We start from the raw sequence: 19708 nt of genomic DNA, 5'->3' as shown, positions 1-19708 counted from the left end.
CTTAAATTTTGCGATGTTTATGCGGCTATTTATTCTTCTTCTGGCGGGACGGAAAACATCATAAAGCTCTGGCGTTTTAAATCGCTTCCACCTAGATTAAGCTGTATCCCTTGGCAAACTAGTTCAAGGATCGATGTTCTAGTTCCTTTTCTAGAATAGAACTAGTTCAGTCATTGTACATAGTTCATTTTCCTAGATAATTCATTTGCTCACACAGTTCGCTCATAGTTTAGATATGTTTTTTAATCTCTCTCATTCGTCGTTCTCTTGGTTTCTTTGCTCACGTAGTTTCGATTGTCCTGGCGGGACGGAAAACTTCATAAAGCTCTGGCGTTTTAAATCGCTTCCACCTAGAGTAAGTTGCATCCCTTGGCTAACTAGTTCACGGGTCGATGTTCTAGTTCCTTTCCTAGAATGGAACTAGTTCATTCATTGTACATAGTTCCTTTTCCTAGATAATGCATTTGCTCACACAGTTCGCTCATAGTTTAGATATGTTTTTTGAATCTCTCTCATTCGTCGTTCTCATGGTTTCTTTGTTCACGTAGTTTCGATAGTTCCGTAGTGATTGGTAAATGAACAACGTAAAGATATTGGCAAGTGAATTGACGAGTTTCATATAATTAAAACTATTTTGTTCATTTGAATCTAACTCTTTCATCGTTAATTTTGTTCTCGCTCACATTGTTCCGAGTCTTAGTTGGTTCAATTTCTTCTCTTTCATTCATACTTCTTTCTCGCTCAAATAGTACCTTGCTGATTCGTTTGTTGAATAATGAAAAAAGAAAGGATTGATATTTTTCTTTCCTATTCCAGAATGGAACTAGTTATTTAATAGATATCCTTTGTTTCATTCAATTCAGTCTCCTAAATAGTCCATTTTATAGCCCCTATTTCTAGCAAATTCATTGAAGAACGTATGTATCAATTTATTTATCTTATTCAAATTGAACAATTTGGTTCACAAAACGGATGTGGTTTCTTTCGTTACTTCTGCATGAAAGGAACTAGTTCTTTAATATAGCCACTTCGCTCATACATTTTCTAGATAGTCAAATTGACTGTTCCGATAGTTCACGGAACAAATGATCAGATCGATCTTTCTCCTTTTGTTTAGAAGGTAACTAGTTCCTAAATATAGTTCCTTTCTTCAGATTGGTTTTATAAACTAAAGTTCCTAGTTGCGATAGTTTCTTTTCGGAATAGTTACAATGAATTAGTTCCTTCTTTAGCCACTCAACTTGAAACCTTGTGCAGATTAAGGCATAATTACTTAAAGTAGAATTGGGCAATATTGTTAACGAAGCGTTTCGATCTTTATCGATCCTTTTCTTGAAGGGAACTAGTTCCGAAATAGGAACGAGATAAAATAAAAGAACTACATAAAGAAAGGAAACTATTTCTGTCGTTCCTTTCACGGTATAGTTCCAAGGAACTAGTCCCTTCCGAAACGTCCCAACTTAAGGTGACCCCCCCCCCTCCCCCATTTTTTTATTTAATTCGAATCTACACTAATTCTAGAATGTTCCTACAAAATTTAAAGTGAAAATCTCAAGAACTCTTGAAGATATAGCCGATTTATTGTGTCAGCATCAAGTGACGGTTAAAAGGCTTCTCAAACTTTAAACACGTTTTTCTCTTTTGTGAATGGCGGACACGATAACTCAAAAACTAATAACCCAATCGATTCCAAATTTTTACACGTTTCTCTGTGAGTGTATAGCTATCGTATGAACTAGGATAAAGCTAATCGGTGAAGATCTTCCTTATTTTTTTACTCGGTTTTTGGTCAAAAATCGGCGATTTTCCAAAAATATTTCTTCAAAGGTCCGCCATTTTGTTCATTTAAGAGCGAAGTCAATAATCCTAGTTCATACGAGAGCCAGACATGTACTCCTTCTAACACCCTTGGAATTTTCCCTTAAGGCTTTGTACAGATTAAATATTTGACGAAGTAATCAATAAATTACAAATTTTTAAGTTAAAGGATAATAATGGAATAATCCTCTTTGTGCTTCACAATAGACCTAAATTTCAAAGAAAATTTCTTAGCAGCTAAATTTGCATATCTTAGATTACGAAGAAATAATATCAGAGATGGAGATTATGAAATGCAACATTTTGAAAAAATTACTGAGAAAATCTGTCCCATTTTTAAGTAAAAGGATAATATTGGATTCGTCGAGGAAAAAGTTAAATTTCATGCCATTTGTTACAGGTTATACAAGGTTAAGACAAGGTTAAGTTAAAGGATTATTGTGGATTCATTTAGGAAAAAAGTTAGACTTCATGCCATTCGTTACAGGTTATACAACGATAACACTCAAATAAGACTTCACAGATAATAATAAATATTTCAGATTCCGAACAAATAATAACAGATAAGTGACTACAAAGAGCAAGATTATGAAGAAAATGCTTAGTAAATTTTACATATTTTGAATTTGAAGGGTAATAATGGATTCATCCAGGACTCCAACCACTGCACAAGATTCAAGCAGACGTTGTTTCTAGGTAACCATAGATGGCAGCCCATCACCTAGGACATTATCTACTTAACTAGAATAAAAAATAATATTCTAGTAACATATTTTTATTGATTCTTTGATTGATTTGTTAGGGTTTTTGGTTCTTTATGTCGAAGGATATACACATTTCAATCCAATCGAAGTAAACGTCTTTTTCATTTGTAGTAGGTACAAACAAATTGAAATATTTTAATAATCATGAAGTTATCGTCAGTACCTCCTTCGATGCATGTTATCTCCCTAACACAAAAAGACATTTGGTTGTCCAAAAAAACATTTCTTTTCAATTACCAGATTAGTATTTCTGTTTTAATTTCCTCTACCTTTGCAAGCTACTTAAAATACTAAGTCAGTAAGAATATAAGTATCCTCTTCAAAGTAATCAGCTGCAAAAACATGTTTCATTTATAGATAATGGCAATTCTTTTGTCATATAATAAGTAATTAAATTGGAGATTATAAAAATATATGAATTTGTTATTATTTTATTTAAACAGAACAACAAAAGTTATGTTTGAAATTAATATTCTAAAAATATATCAAATTTTTCAAATTGGTAACCAGAAATGGAATAATGGGAATTTCCAAATGATATTAGAATTGGAAAACATGCCTTAATTTTCACTACTATCAGAGACATTATTGTGGATTCTTTTAAAGTTCGTCATCGATATTTTTCAAGCTGAAGTAGATTAAACAATTTTATGAAAAATGTAAGAACATTTTCATAAACAATCATGAGAGTGGACTTTCATTTTTCATAAATAAATATGAGCATGGATTATTTTTAAGAATTTAATAATTCTTTTTTGTAAGAAACCATTATCGTAAATTTCTAAGAATATTTTTCTTTATGAACTTTGCTTTTTTTCAGGAATATTTTTCATAAATAGTCCTGAGCGTGGGATATTTAGGAATACTTTTCATGGACAATTAAGATTAAAAATATATACAATAGATTAAAAATCCAATCGGCAGGACTTAGAGTATTTTTAATAGACAACCATGACCATTGGTTTCTATGAATATTTTAAGAACATTATCATAAGCAATCACAATTCTTTTATGAAAAATTTTCATAGAATCTCATTAGTATGCACTTTTTAGGAATATTATTCGTAAATTATCTTTCAGTGGATTTTTTAAGAATAAATGTCATTAGCATGGAAAATAATGAACATTAATTATTTCAAAACATTTTTGATAAGCAAACATGTGCATGTGTTATTTTTAAGAATATATTTCATAAAAAATCATTAGCGAACAGGTTTATGAATATTTTTCATATGTAATGATGAACATGCATTATAATGATGAATATGCATAGACAATCATGAACTTCGATTTTTTTCAGGAATATGTTTCATTGATTGTCCTAACCGTAGAGTTTTATGAATACAATAATCCTAAACTAGGATTATATTAAATTTTTTTCATAAACAATCGTGAGATTACATTGGCTTAAGAACACTTTTCATAGACAAGCGAGAACTTGCATATTTAAGGGAACCCCACCCATTCTCGATTTTAATTTTTCAAGATTTTCAATGGGCTGGGAAATCAATACCAATGCTTGTTAAGGTTTGTAACTTTGCACAAATATATTTGAAGATTTAAAAGAGAAGAAAAATAATTTACAAAAAATTTTTGTTATTGTTTTGTTGTTGTTTTTTGTAATTAAAAAAAAAATTTTGTAAATAAAAAAAAAAAATTATCGTGCCCGCCATTCGTAAAAAAATGTTTAGAGAAAAACGCGTTTAATGTTTGAGAAGCCCTTTAGCCGTCACTTGATGCTAACACAATAAATCGGATATATCTTCAAGAGTTCTTGAGATTTTCACTTGAAATTTTGTAGAGACATTCTTTAATGAGTGTAGATTCGAATTATATCAACAAAAATTTTGACCCCGATAATGGGGGGGGGGGTCCCCTTAAGAATATTATTCTGGGACTAAAAAGAGTCGGAATTTTTAAAAAATATTTTCCATGGACTGAAACGACTTTGTATTTTAATTTTTTTTTCGTGGACTAAAATTAGGAAAAGGAAAAAATATTTTAAAGTGATTTTTGAATATTTGTGAATGAGATGAAATGCATTCGAAGCCCTCTGGCATCCTAATAACCAACATGAGGATAACAAAAATAGGAATGTGAGGATATAGCGCCGCCCAGAGTAAAATGGTAGCACTAAATAACCACGGACCGAAACCACTACACAAAATTAAAATTTTTTTCGTAGACTTAAATGAGTCTGGAATTTTTAAAAAATATTTTTTCATGGACTTAAATTAGTCTGTATTTTAAAAAAAAATATTTTTCCAATCTCACCGTCTTGGCATGATAATAATAAAAGATAGGAATTTGTGATTATAGCGCCACCCAGAGTAGAATGACAACACTAAATAAGCAAGAACGGCAACCACCCACAAAATTCAAGGAGACGTTGTTTCTAGGCAAAGATAGATGGCAGTCATATCTTCTAGGACATACAGGGCTGCCCATATTCGACAGACCCATGTTTTTTTAAATCAAATAAAAAATAAAAATTTGGCGGTTGGCAATGTTAATCATTTAATTTGTTCCAAGTAGATTTGTTTACATCAATTTTTGAATATGATATCTCTCAAATGGCCGCCTCTGGCGTTGATGGCGTATTGTGCACTTTTTGCTGCATTTTCCATCGTTTTTGCCAACATTTCGGCCGGAATAGCGGCTATTTCTTCACGAATGTTGTCCTTGAGCTCTTCTACGGTCCTTGGCTTGTTAACGTAAACCTTTGACTTCAAATATCCCCACAAGAAGAAGTCAGGCGGCGTCAAATCGGGCGAACGCGGTGGTCAGTCCAAATCACAACTTTTCGACATCAACCTTCCGGGCCGTTTGATGTCGAAAAGTGGTGATTCTTCAGAAAATCGATTGTTATGCGACTTGTGTGCGGTGGAGCGCTGTCTTGTTGAAACCAGAACTGACTCATACGCTTTCGACGAATAATTGACATCACAAAATTGGTCATCATGTCGCGATAACGCTCCTGATTGATGGTAACTGTATGGCCATTTTCATTTTGGAAGAAAAACGGCCCAATGACCGTTTTCGCACTAACGCCGCACCAAACTGTGACTTTTTCGTCATGAAGAGCACTTCTTGAATCTCCTGAGGATTTTCAGTTGCGTAAAAACGGCAATTTGGCTTATTTACGGTCCCATTAAATGTGAAATGGGCTTCATGGGACATGATAATTTTGTTCCAAAATTGCTTGTCATCTTCGGCCATTTCGATGACTCTTTGGGCCCATTCCAATCGACGAGGCTTGTCCGCAGGCAACATTCTTTGCGTCAATTGAATTTTGTACGGGAACAAATGTGAATAATCCGTTGTAAAGTGTACCGAGCCATGCCCAACTGCTGAGAACGGCGGTTTTGGGATGTTCTTGGGGACCACTCAACACTGGCTCGTACGGCAGCGATATTGAGTTTTCACAATTGACTTCTTCTGTTGAATGTAAATTTCAACTATTTCAGAGCGCTCGCGTGGCGTGTATTAGTTCATGGTAAAAATCTGCTTGGACTGACGCTTCAAACGCGGTATGTCATTAAGCGATGTGACATCTCTGTCAAAAGTTATGGCGTTGCCAGATGGGTCTGTCGAATATGGACAACCCTGTACTACAACATATCACCAACATAAGCGTTGATTTTTTAAGAATATTTTTTATGGAATGCTGTAATCGTAGACTTTTTTAAATAATATATTTCTCAAAAACCACATAAAGCGTGGATTTAAAAAATATATATTTTAATCATGGACTAAAATAAGTTTCAATTATTAAATGTTAATATTTAAAGTGATTTTCGAATATTTGTGAAACCCACAATCAGATAAAATATATTGGAAGCCCCCTTCCATTCTAATAACCAACATGAAGATAACAAAAATAGGAATACAAAGATTTAGTGAATACGAGGAAAATTACAACACAGAATAAGCATGGACCGCAACCACTACAAAAACGCGTTTCTAGTAAACGGTAGATGGCGGCCTCATCACCTAAGACAGACTACAGCAGACCAATTCTTTACTAAAGCTAGAGTATAAATGATGATTATCGATTAGTAATACAATAATGGAGAACGATGGCGACCCCTTGTGGAAAACTTTTACTTCCAAGAGGAGTAACTGGAGAAAAGACAGACAAAAATCTAACGAGTAGCATATGTGACCTTTCAATATCAACGAGTTTTATCATTTTTTTTTTATTTTGATTTCAAACTATTGCCACCTGCAACTGTCACCTGCAAAATAAAATATCGTCATACATTTTTTTTTGATTGATTTGTAACACGTTCTAGAAAACCAATTAAAAGCCACTTGAAATTGTCCAGGTGTTACTTCAACCAAATTTTATATATCACGCCAGAAAAACATCAGATAAAATCATAAATCACCGAACTTCAAACATTCGATGATGACAATACTTCTAAATACATTTGCCGATGGTGTATCGGACAATTTATTGATAACTATTTTATTGACCCATAAAAAGGGTTGGTAAACTATTTTTGTTTGTGTTCATTTTTTTTTTGAAAATGAAAATCTTATCAATTTTACAAGGCAATGTAACGCCATTGTCCAAAAAATCACAGTAATACAAACATATGGAAAAATTTGTAAACGATAATTTTGACATTAATTGAAGGCTAATTGTAGTATGGATGGTCTGTTTTTAATAGTGGGCATATTAAAAAGAATTATTTTAATGAATTCTGTAGCATTGTAGAGTTTTGAAACTTAGAGATTTTATTAAATGAAATTCTTATTAGACCCTTATACTTCATGTAGTAGTAGTTAATTTCAATTTTTCCTATTTTTAGAAACCTCTTAAAAATACCTAAATTTACTGCGAAATATGTGCAATCGTCTGGTTGAAATATTTATTATTTTATTACCAATGCTAAAACTGCTACTTGATTTTTGAATTTTACTGCAGCTCCATATCTCAACCCGTCATAACACCAATAACGATTTTAGCATTCTAGACTTTTCGTCTGTACTTATTTTATTAAAATGCTTCTGCATGTAGGCAATTGACCCTTAAAATTCGACTAAAGAACATGCAAAATATTGACATATATGAAATATGAACATGGAATTGGTATCTCCAGAACCATATAAGGGTTAACATTTTCAGTTAGATCTAAACATAAATTATGTTTCATAAACAACAGAAGAAGAAGGTTTCAGGAAACATAATTTATGTTTCTCTTGAAATTAATCAAAATTTAAATACAAATTTATGACTCATAAAACTATTATTATCAAACTTAAATTTTGTGGATGAGGTTTTCATTGCGTTATGAGTCTAAATTTGGTTTAAACTTTACAGTTAATTCTATCAAATATAAATTGGATACGAGGAAAGGGCAATATCGTTTCTCTTCTACTACAACTTTTTCAGATAATATTCAAAACATTTCATTTGTAATTCGAGAATTTTATTTGTAATTCGTGAATTCAATTTGAAATTCATAACATTTCATTTGTAATTCGTGAATTCAATTTGCAATTCATAACATTTCATTTGTAACTCGAGAATTCCATTTTTAATTCATAGAATATCTTTTGAAATTAAAAAAAATCTATTTGAAATTCGTAAAATTTCAGTTGTATTTCATAACATTTCATTTCAAATTTCATATTGAACTCTTTGAATATCAAATGCAATTTTAAGAATTTGAAATGAATTACAAATCTCGTATTATAACTGATATGTTTAAATTACAAATGGGATTTTCAAATTTTTAATGAAATATTTCTAGCAAATATAAATAGAATACGAATGTCGTTTCTCTTTTACTTAATTTTTTCACTTGTAATTTGAAAATTTCTTTTGTAATTTGATAATTCAAATTACATTTCATTTGTAATTCATAGAATTCCACATAAAATTCGTAACATTTCAGTTGCAATTCATAACATTTCATTTTTTTTAAATTTCAAATTGAATTCTTTTTTTTTTAAATTTAGGAATTTATAATGGAATTCTTTGAATTGTCACTTAAATAATGTGAATAACAAATATAATTCTCGAATTACAATTGAATAACATGTGAACAAGGTGCAGAAACCCAAAGTGATACAGTCCAATAAAATTATTCGAATCCGCAATACTATTCTAAATGACAAAGGTCAGGGAGACTGCCTGCCTCTTTCGTTCTTGTTGTATTTGTTGGCTATGACATCAAACGAATCAGGATGTAATTTTTTTAAACAAGACTAAATATGTATTAATATGCTTATTTAATAAATAATATATTTGAATATTTATTTATTATCATATTTATATAAACGTGCCCTCATATATTTATTGCAAAATTTGTTTATCCGCATTTTACGAAACAATTAAAATTTCACACTATAATTAAAATCGAATGGTAAATATTAATATTATTTACATACTATATATGTTAAATATTATATTATATCGTGGAATAGTTTCCTATATTTCTTTCGTTATAATTACATATTTACAGCGTTAAAGCACACTCAGTTGTCAGTTGTAAACCAAATATATTAACATGTTCAATAAGCGTTTTTTAATATTTTTTCTATGTGGTATTTTATTAAACCAAACAAATATCATTAGAAATCAAATCATATGTCACATTCTTTCCATTCCATAAATTTTTTTTGAGGAAATACTTTTTTAAATTATTTTCGTTAATACATAAAAATGTGTTTTTTAAATCGACGTTGTAATAATTCTTAAAAAATCTTTTTGAAAATCATAATTTTTGAAATTTTGCAAAAGAGTTTTTTTTTTTTTTTAATTTAGCTCTAAAATTTCTTTAAAAAATTAGTCAATTTGAGTCAGTTCAAATTCGATAACTCAATATATTTAAAATATTAATATTAACTTTAAATATCTTACCTTGATTTTTAGATACATAATGAAATGTTATATATATGAAGGTACATTCCTCTTCCCGAAGACCCCCCATTTAACTCATATTATAGTATAAAGTTATGAGATTAACTTTTAAAGTATTTCTGAAATTTGTTGATCCTATCAGACCTAGCCAACATTCTAGTGGCACATGGGCTATGCTAATAAGAAAAAATTGAGGAAAATACGATATGTTGAGCATTTTTGTAGGAGAGGCATAAGGATTTTTTTTGCAATTTTTATTAAATTCTAAAGCATTTGGGGAGTTACCAGAAGATTTGGATTTGGTAAAAATATTACTTTTGTGCGAAGTTGAGGCCTAATCGAATAACCAAAAAGCTACGTATTCGATTTACACATTAAAAAAAAACAACTCCTCACCGTGCTAATTCTCAAATATTCTTAAATCATAATTTTAGATTTTAAAGCAACCCAAATGGTTTGCATTCTATTTAAAAACATTTTTAAAACCTTTTTGGAAAAAGCCTTCAGATGTGGACCTTTCAGTGCTCTTAGGTGATACCATTCATTTTACTTTATCATGTCAAAATAGCGCGCTCTATAACCTTTTTATCCAAAAACATTTTAGTATTCGGTAATCATGTGTTAATCACTCTAGTCTCTGAACGAATTGAGATTGATCGTCAACATTTTGCATAGAGTTTTCGTTTGACCTCAGGCAGGTATGCCCATAGAACGTCACAGTACATTTTTTGGAAGTTTCGTTTTTCAAACGAATTAATTTTAATTTGAGTACCACACACCAAGTTGAGAAATAACGAAGATCTTCACCGATTGTAGTTACCCTAGTTCATACGAGAGCTATACACTCCCACAGAAACGTGTAAAATTTGGAACCGATTGGATTATTAGATTTTGAGTTATCGTGCCCGCCATTCGTAAAACAAAGCTTCGAGAAAAATGCGTTTAAAGTTTGAGAATCCCTCTTGCCGTCACTTGATGCTCACACAATAAATCGGTTATATCTTCACGAGTTCTTGAGATTTTCACTTGAAATTTTGTAGAGACATTCTAGAATTAGAGTAGATTCGAATTAAACCAAAAACATTTTTGACACCGAGAATGGGTTGGGGGTCCCCTTAAGCGAAGTAGAGTGTTTGAAAATTCATCCGAAATATTAGTTTAAAATATTTAGTTGCAATTAACCGATTTTTCGATAAACCGGCGTTTGCTTATCCGAATTCGACTGTATATCAAATATCCCTACAAAAAATTATTAGTATAAACCCATGATTCTGATTAGGCCCCATATTACGGTAACCCCAATAATCGCTATTTATACCCTGCACAACTATGTTGTAAGGGTATTATTGCTTTATGTGGCCCAAGAGTTTGTAGCGCATCGAAATATTGGTTCTAGACCCACCTTCTAGTATACTGATCGTGATATGTTGACTAGCTGAGTCGATCTAGACATGTGTGTGCGTCCGTCCGTCTGTCCATTATAAATTGTAAACACGATATATGCCACAGTTCTGGCCAATGAATACCCCTATTGTTTTTGGTAAAGATCGATTAATCTTTGGGGGATGAAACGGACCAAATACTTATTTTTTTGTCGGTTTTTCTTATCTAGTGGTCACAGTTATGATCCGAGCATCACGAAATTTTACACATAGGAACCATACCATAATATGGGAGCTATCCTAAAAATTAGGCCGTTATCGATAATTTTTGGTAAGGAGGTTTGATGCTACTCAATGGGAACATAAAGTATGCAGGGCTTTGCTATAAAGGGGCTGTCTTAAAAAAAAACGATCGATATCGATCCAATTAGAATTCAGAAGAAAAAAAGGAGATGTGAAGATGCTTAATATTTCAAATGCTTAATAAGCCAATTACATTAAGAAACACGCACAATATCCCCAGAATACCAAAAAATATTGATAATTTTTGGTTAGGGCGATCCGCTAACCAATGGGAACTCGATGTATCAAATTACAACCAATGCAGTTCTCATTAACTACGTGAACCACGAACACTTTGGGGTACCCTTATTTGAATGCTGTACTACAACGCTGACTGATTTCCAATACCAAACATCCTAGGAGTAGTAAACATGCATATATATATATATATATTGTGGCTATCTTGCAAAAAAGTCTCTTGGGAATGTCTAGGAAAAACTGTTTTTCAAAAAATATAAATATTATTTTAAATGGAAACTTGTGGCTGCCACGAAAAATATAAATCATAGATATTTTCGCTCTTATGGCTATCTTGAATTTAAAATAAAAAAAATATATTAGTTTGTTGCTATTTAACTATTTTTTTAGATCTTAGATTAATTGTTATTAGTTATTGAAATTAGATTAGTATTTTTCCCGAAACTTATCGAATGCAAATTTTGCATTTAAATGTATTCAGTTGTTTCTGGATTCTTCAAGAAATAACTTGATATGCTGGCTGACGAGGGTGGAGAGTTTTAGCTGTTTTAAATGTGTTGTTAACTGCAACTATCTATTTCCTGGATCGGCGACGTGATTAAAATTCAAATCTATGACCCCCAATAACAACCTTCAAACTTGATCCACAAATATTGTTGTTTTCTTTCGATGTATTTCTAAAATAAATAAAACAAAGTGCATTTAATCAGCAAAATGAATATTTTTACGCAGAGCCAATGCAAAATCCTTTATGATACAGATTTTATAGTTGATTATCTGATTTTGATTATTTGAAAGAATGAAAAAATAGAATCGAGCGTGCACAGATAAGCTTGTTTGTTGTACTCTTTTGGGCTAGAAGTCAACAAGTCTAAAATAAATCATTTAATCAGAATGCTTGTTTTTTATATATATCATAAATTTAAAAAATGACTTTTATGATGTCTAAGTACACCTACAGTTGGCGGGGGGTACTTCATTTCATGGATAAGAATATGTCAAAGTGGACACTAATCGCACAGCTGGCCGTCTACCGGGTATATAAACCATGGAATGCGCCACAAATGACAGCTATCAAAATTGTAATTTTTTGGTGCGCACTTCTAACAAATAGTAATCCTTGTATTTAATTTCATTTTGAAAATGAAATTCTTTGTCGTCTTTGTGGCCCTGTTGGCCTGCGTTGCAGCCTACGAAGTCGAATTCCTAACCGAAGAACAATGGGACCAATTCATGAACGATGACAGTGAGTAGTAAATTTTCTGTGTGATTTGTGAACGAAGATATTGTCAGATATTGATTTTTTAATTATATACCGAAAGAAAAACAAGAAGAAATGTGGCGACACTTGAAAATCGTAGTACTGTAATAAATTATGATAAAATAGGTTTGCGATAATTGTTTTGAAAAATTATCGGTAATATGTGTTAATTTGGTGAATAACTGTGAGTTTTAGCATTGGGATATTTATATATTTTAAAAAGTGACAAAGACAAATTTGACGTCATAGGAAAGATGTAAGGAAACCTCACCCTATCCTCCCGACACCATTAATTTTTATTTAAATTTATATGTTTGTATATTTGAAAAATTAGGTTATTTGGGATGCCCTATTAGGCTTTTCATTTTCGTAGGTAATTTACGCCTAACATAGACCCAAAAGTCTAGATTTTTCGATTTTTAGATTTTTCCTTCCGTTCACCTTGTACAGAGAGAATCCCTTCAACTTGTGAATATAGAATACCTGCTTATAGTTCGAAAATACGTTGTTATACTTCGGACTTACAATAGTTTGTAAAAAGAAACTTCCTGTCATTAAATAGGCTGCTTTTAGCTCGAATATAAAGTTTATTTTCCTTAAGCTAGTCTGTAGAAACGGCATTCCTTCAAAAACGTTTAAAGGCCCTCCCCTTAGCTATATAAAGACTTCTAATCGACAGTTCCTCTATAAATAATACTTACCATCACCTTCAGTTTATTTATTTTAATTTATTTAATTTTTTATTTAATTTACTTCGTATTCCATTTAAATTAATTTGTTTTAATTCAATTGAGAATAAAATTAGTTGGCAATATATTCATATTACCAACATTATATTTTGTTAACTTAATTGGCAATATACTAGTGTTGCCAATTAATGGAAATCGTCGTCGGAATTCTGAAAATCCGAAAATCTCAGGAAACTACTTCAAATGTTTAAAAAGATCTTTCCTTTTCTACGAATTTAATTTACTTCGTATTCCATTTAAATTAATTTGTTTTAATTCAATTGATAATAAAATTAGTTGGCAATTTATTCATATTACCAACTTTCTTTTTTAATAACTTAATTGGCAATATATTAGTGTTGCCAATTAATTAAAATCGTCGTCGGAATTCTGCTTTAGAACAGAAAAATGTGTCATACAAGACCTAGGCAACTAACTAAATAGTTCTGAAAATTCGATTAATACAAAAATTTGAATAAAATCAAATTGCGAGAAATATTAAATTAGTTGGCAATGCGGTGCTTTCGTTACTTAAATTTCATAACGTGTTTAATAATTAATCATTAAATAGGAGAGAAAACGATTTTTAATATTAGACGTAAGCGTAGCTTTATTATATAGTTAAATATTATTTATAATTTGAAATTATTATGTGACAAGACATAATTCAAAATCAAATTTCTGTCCATTTTTTGCGAATTCAATTTACTTTCAAATGATATGTTTTAAATTAAAATCATTAATTGATTCTTGGATAGAATTGATTCTGCGACAAGACATAGTTTAAAATCAGATTTCTGAGCATTTTCCGAATACAATTCTACTTTCAAATTATGATTTAAATTAAAATTTAAAAATGTTTGGCAATTCCTTTTTTCATGGACAGAAATACGAATTTCAGGCTTGCTGCAGATAAATGGTTGGCAATATCAGTGCTAAGATTTAAGTTGCCAATTTTGTTTTTCTAAGAACAATTTGTCCTGGATTTAAGTAAAATAACACAGTCACTCATAACTAATTCCTAATTTGTGAAAGAATTTAAAATCCACAATTAAATCCTCAGGGAGAAAGCATTCTAATTTGCGTTTTTCTAGAAAAACTCCAAAAAATTCTGGAGGAAAAGTGTAAAATGAATAATTTTTACTACTTTAGAATGAGAAAGTTAAACTACATACGATGACATATTTGAATTATTTTTTTAATAAAATAGTTTATGTCAAATTATAGTTTTCCAAGTTTCATCGGGCAGATAGGGTAGGGATTAGGAAGGGGAACTCATTCTTGAGAGAATTGTTTTTAAAGAGAATACAATTTCTTGATATTTCTGCGGAGAACCTTATTCCCCAGAATTTTTTCCGAGAATAGAATACATTATTGGTATTCAATATCGGACAGATAGGGTACACAAGATGCGAAACTTTATTATTATTCATAAATTATTCGTGATCGGAGGAACTTCTTCTCGACAAAATTTGTTTTCCGAGAGAACAGAATTCCTTACGGAATGTTATATTTAAATAACTATTATTCAGTTTGATTAGGATTTAGTCCATTATATAGCTGAAATTGTTTATGCAATCAATTTTAAAAGGACATAATAAGGACATTGGACTTATGCTTCGATTTGCCAACTATGTACACAAATTGGAAATATTGCCAACTACACTTTAATACAATATAAAATCCGGCTGTATTGGAGGAGTTATAATTCTAATTTAAAGAAAAATGTGGTACATTACTTTGATATTTTTTAAAGCTAGAAATTGGCAATACGAGACTTAAGCTTCGCTTTGCCAACGACATAAAATAAATTGCCAATATTTTTGCGTTTCCAAACATTCAATTAGTTACATATTTGAACAATAAAGGCTCCTCGGTTTGCTAACATTTACACGGATAGAATTAGTTCATTTAATCACTTTTGAAGAGAGAGAGAGAGAGAGAGAGAGAGATGGGGAATGTTAAAGCTTCGAATTGCCAACTATGTATAAAAATTGGCAATATTGACAACTACATTTTGAGAAAATATTAAATTCTGGAAAAGTATTCCGATATAAGAAATTATTTGAGGACCTATAACTTATATCGATGACAGCTTAGATAAGCTTTTTTCCTATATTAAAGCATAGCTCAATAGCAAATTAAATGAATTGGCAATACATTACTGTTACCAACTACAAACTAAAGCAATAATGGATTTATAACATTTTACTTGGGATAATAATTCTGACAAAAATAGTTATTTGAAATTTTTTTAAGTCAAATTGGCACTTTTACTTGATATTCTTTAATGCTAGAAATTGATAAGATAAGATTATGGCTTCGCGTTGCCAATGAACAGCAATGATTTGCCAATTTCCAACTATTCACTTAGTTGAATAATTCAGATTAACATTCTTTTGTTATAAATATAGCCCTCAAATTTGTTGTTTACCCCCATTAAAAGAAACCAATTGGAAAAATCATACAAACTTCGATTTGCTAACTATCTATACAAATTGGCAATATTTTCAAGTACATATGCGAACAATATTACGTTTTGGATTACGATGAAACAATTATTTTATTTACATCGATGGCAGGCTTGTTAATCTCTTCATATATAAATGCTAATTTTAATAGTAAATTAAATTAATTGGCAATACATTTGTGTTGCCAACCACAAAATGGGGAGATATATTAAAATTTGTATTTACCAAAAAAGTTCTGAAATGAGTCATTATTTGTTTTAAATTGATGTGCATTGGCGATATATTACTGAATCCATGACTTACCAACCATCGATTTAAGATAATATTATATTACTGAAGCTACGCTTTGCCAACTATCGACTTAACAGAAAAACATATTTTTGTTTTAAATGTATTTTTTCGATTTTTTGTAATGGGAAATTATATTCTCTAGGAATGTAAACTCTTGTCAATTTAATCATCACCTCGCCAACTATCTTATTACAAAAATATGTCTACATAATGATGAAATTAGTTTTTTCTTTCTTATTTCCTTAACCCGGAACAAACATAAAACAGATTCTGAGAAATCATTTAATTTTTCGGTCCTTCATGAGATTCCTATATAATTTTAATTCTTTGGGTCATTATTCTATGTACATTGGAATGTAGCCTTTTATCAATTTAAGTATCGCCTTGCCCACCATCGAGTAAGAAAAATATGACTTAATATTTATTAAATTATTGTCTTCTTTCTTATTTCCTAAAACTGGAAAACATAATTCTGAGGAGATTCTAAGATAATTATATTTCTGTGGGCCATAATTCTATGTACTTTGATTGGTATTCGGATTATGGTAATATCCTTTAGAATTTGTAACGTGATCAACTAAGTACAACTTTATTTGCCTTCTCGAGAATATATTCAGGTGTTTTTGGTATATTCTATATATCTACCAAATTTCGTGTTAGAAAACCATGTCTTTGAAAAAAAATTGTAAATCTCTTTCGATTTACCAACCTTAAATAGATTTTACAGAAATATAATAATATTCACCGTAGGATTAGAAATGTCGGGATAAATTATTTTCGATTTAAAAAATTATTCTCATGACAGTTTATTTTTAGAGGCGTTCTTCTAAAACTTGGTTGGTAACACGGATCTTAACAATACTTCACGTAGTTGGTAACGTGATTTATAAATACAATAAATATAAGTATAAACCTAATTTAATAAATCTACTTTGTTGAGGTCTTGTTAATTTTTTGGTTGGGACTCATATTGGCCTAGAGTATATTAGAAATATATTCATTTTTGAATTTTATTGAGAATATGGTTGGCAACACAGTTTTATTGTAATGTTATTAGGTTCTGAATTACTTTAGCCTTGGTTGGTTTTCATCAGGCAGTTGAAGAGAATGTGAATTTTTTATCTCTCTCACCAAAGAACATAAAATCCCTACGAGAAACATTTTCCGAACTTATTTCAATGGTCGCCCATTTCCCTCATCCATTTTTTTCTCGTTTGACAATATTCTTCACTTCCTACCTTCATTACCTAACCATTAGTTCCATCTACTAATACCATATTATTCCTATAGCCATTGATGTCGAAACCAAAGGTTTAATCTTAAACTCTCAAGCCAAGAAGGCCGTTAGGAACTTCGTGAATCAAATGCCCTGCGGTTGGCCTGAATATGGTATTCCTCCATTGGCTCCCTATACCAATCCCGATTTGGAAATCCATGTTGTTCAATCCTTTGTTGAGTAAGTCAAAACTTTAAAGGGATTTCTTTAATCACTACTAACATTTTTTTCTTCTTCCTCTCTCTCCCTCTCTCTCCCTCTCTCTCGTCTATAGTTCCATTGTTCAAGCCCTAAAATTCCGTTTCGATGGTTTGGATGATATGGAAATCAAAAAATTGAAGGTCTCCTACACTTTCAACAAGAAAGTCAAGTTCCATTTCAATTTCAAGGAATTGAAGGCTAAGGCTTCCGTCCTCAACACCGACACCTTTGTTGATTTGATGAGAGAATTGGGTATCTCGGTGCGTTATGAAGGTTCCGGTCCCATGGAATTCGCTTTGGAAAATCTATCGCTTCAGGGTCAATTCAAATATAAGATGCCCTTCATTTTCGGTTCGATTAAAATTTACAAATTCGAATGTACTGTGACCTTGGGTGGTGTCCGCTCCAACATTGGTGGCATTTTGGGTAATGGCCGTATCAATGAATTTGTCAATGATCAAATCGATTATTTGGTTCCCGCAATTATTAATGGTAACCAGCGCAAGATTAGTGATACCATTGAACAGGTTATTGTACCACGTGTCAATCAAATGATGAAGGGTAAGAAAATCTGGAGCATGCTCGGTATGTTGTCCAACAGCAAGAGGAAGTGTAATCCAACTCCAGCTCCATTCTTGGAAGAGAATTATTAAAAGGTCAATAGACGCAACAAATGTTAAAACATGGATTTTAATAAAGATGTGATATAACGAAAAAAAACTTTGCTGAATTGTGTTAATAAATTTAGTTATTGGGTATTTTTATTGAAAAAATATTTTTATAGGGCGAGTTTTTAAAAATACTTGACTGAATTGAGTACTTTTATATAATTAAATTTGCAGAACTTATTTATAGCTTTTTTATAAAATACTTAGCTGAATTGATTTTTTCCAAATTCCTGCTATTCCTAAATTTAAATTTCATATTAATGAGATGGCTTAATCGATATTTTGCATAGAAATATGTAGCTGAATTAATATTTTCTAAAGAAAATGTTAGCTGAATTAAAATATATTTAAAGAAATTCGATACTTTTGATAGCAAATGTTAGCTGAATTTGTTTAACTCACAGAAATGTTAGCTAAAAATGAAAAAATTAATTTTCCATAAAAAAAGTTTGCTGAACTCAGTAATTTCAAAGCTGAATTGGTTATTTCCACAGCAAAACCTTGTTGTTGAATACTTTTTCCTAGAGAATCATTTGCTAAATTTAATTTTGTAAATACTTTCGTTTGCTGAATACAAATGTTCCACACAAATTTTGCTAAATTTGATATTTTTCTTTGGCGAATATTTGCTGAATTGTCTTTTCTATATATAAGGAATTCTAAACTTTAATTTTTCATAAAAAACATTTTGCTGAATTGATTTTTATTAATGATGGTTTGCTGAATTGACAGAAACTTTTGGTTAAATCGCTGAATTGTCGTTATATATGATTAAAGTGTGCTGAATTCACTTTTTTCGAATTATATTTTAGGTTATATTGCTGAATTGTCTTTTTGAAGTGGGTTATTTTAGAAAAATTTAGCTGAATTAACATTTTTCTCAAAAGAATGCCTGCTGAATTGTGTGTATATGTGGAAAAATATCAATTCGTTCTACCAAATTATTTAAAAGAAAATGTTTGCTGATTTTATATTTTTTCGAAATGCTAGGTTATGCTGCTGAATTGTCTTTATCTAATATATACGTATGCTGAATTAAATTTATTCTATAGAAAAAAATTTTCTGAAGTAGTTTATTTAAAAAAAAAATTAGCTGAATTTATATTTTTTTCAATAGAACGCCTTCCGGTTTGAGTTTATATGTGAAAAAATATCAATTCGTTCTACCAAATAGTTATTTCATAATTTAAAATTTTGTCTGAATTGATGTTTTTCAATAAAAAAATACTTGCTGAATTATCATTTTCGATATATCAGGTTGTTTTACTTATGAAAACCTTTGGCTGAATTGCTTTTTTAAAATAAAATTATTGCTGAATTTATATTTTTTGGAAATTTTCAGATAAAATTACTTTTCACATAAAAACTTTATCTGAATAGAATTTTTTATGGATTCTTTTTCTCCGAAATATACATTTGTTACATTAACATATT

The 19708-nt window shown here is 30.6% G+C and overlaps 1 protein-coding gene across 1 annotated transcript; it reads left to right on the top strand.

The window, feature by feature from the left end:
- The first annotated feature begins 12521 nt into the window (after positions 1-12521).
- Positions 12522-18259, top strand: LOC133331815 (uncharacterized). The gene is made up of 3 exons (XM_061540189.1): positions 12522-12624; positions 17420-17585; positions 17680-18259. Exons 1-3 carry the CDS (start codon positions 12522-12524, stop codon positions 18257-18259), a joined length of 849 nt encoding a protein of 282 aa, XP_061396173.1.
- The last annotated feature ends 1449 nt before the right edge of the window (positions 18260-19708 follow it).

Source organism: Musca vetustissima, unplaced genomic scaffold, assembly GCF_032173495.1.
Source record: "Musca vetustissima isolate MV318-11 ecotype Yass unplaced genomic scaffold, APGP_CSIRO_Mvet_v1 utg35640, whole genome shotgun sequence".
In the NCBI taxonomy this organism is placed as follows: domain Eukaryota; kingdom Metazoa; phylum Arthropoda; class Insecta; order Diptera; family Muscidae; genus Musca; species Musca vetustissima.
This window is presented reverse-complemented; position numbering and strand designations above follow the sequence as displayed.

Excerpts from the sequence above, each read along its gene's own strand:
- LOC133331815 (XM_061540189.1), top strand. The coding sequence starts at position 12,522 with ATGAAATTCTTTGTCGTCTTTGTGGCCCTGTTGGCCTGCGTTGCAGCC. Across the intron at positions 12,625-17,419 it reads CCAATTCATGAACGATGACA|CCATTGATGTCGAAACCAAA; the intron begins GTGAGTAGTAAA and ends TTATTCCTATAG. Across the intron at positions 17,586-17,679 it reads GTTGTTCAATCCTTTGTTGA|TTCCATTGTTCAAGCCCTAA; the intron begins GTAAGTCAAAAC and ends TCTCGTCTATAG.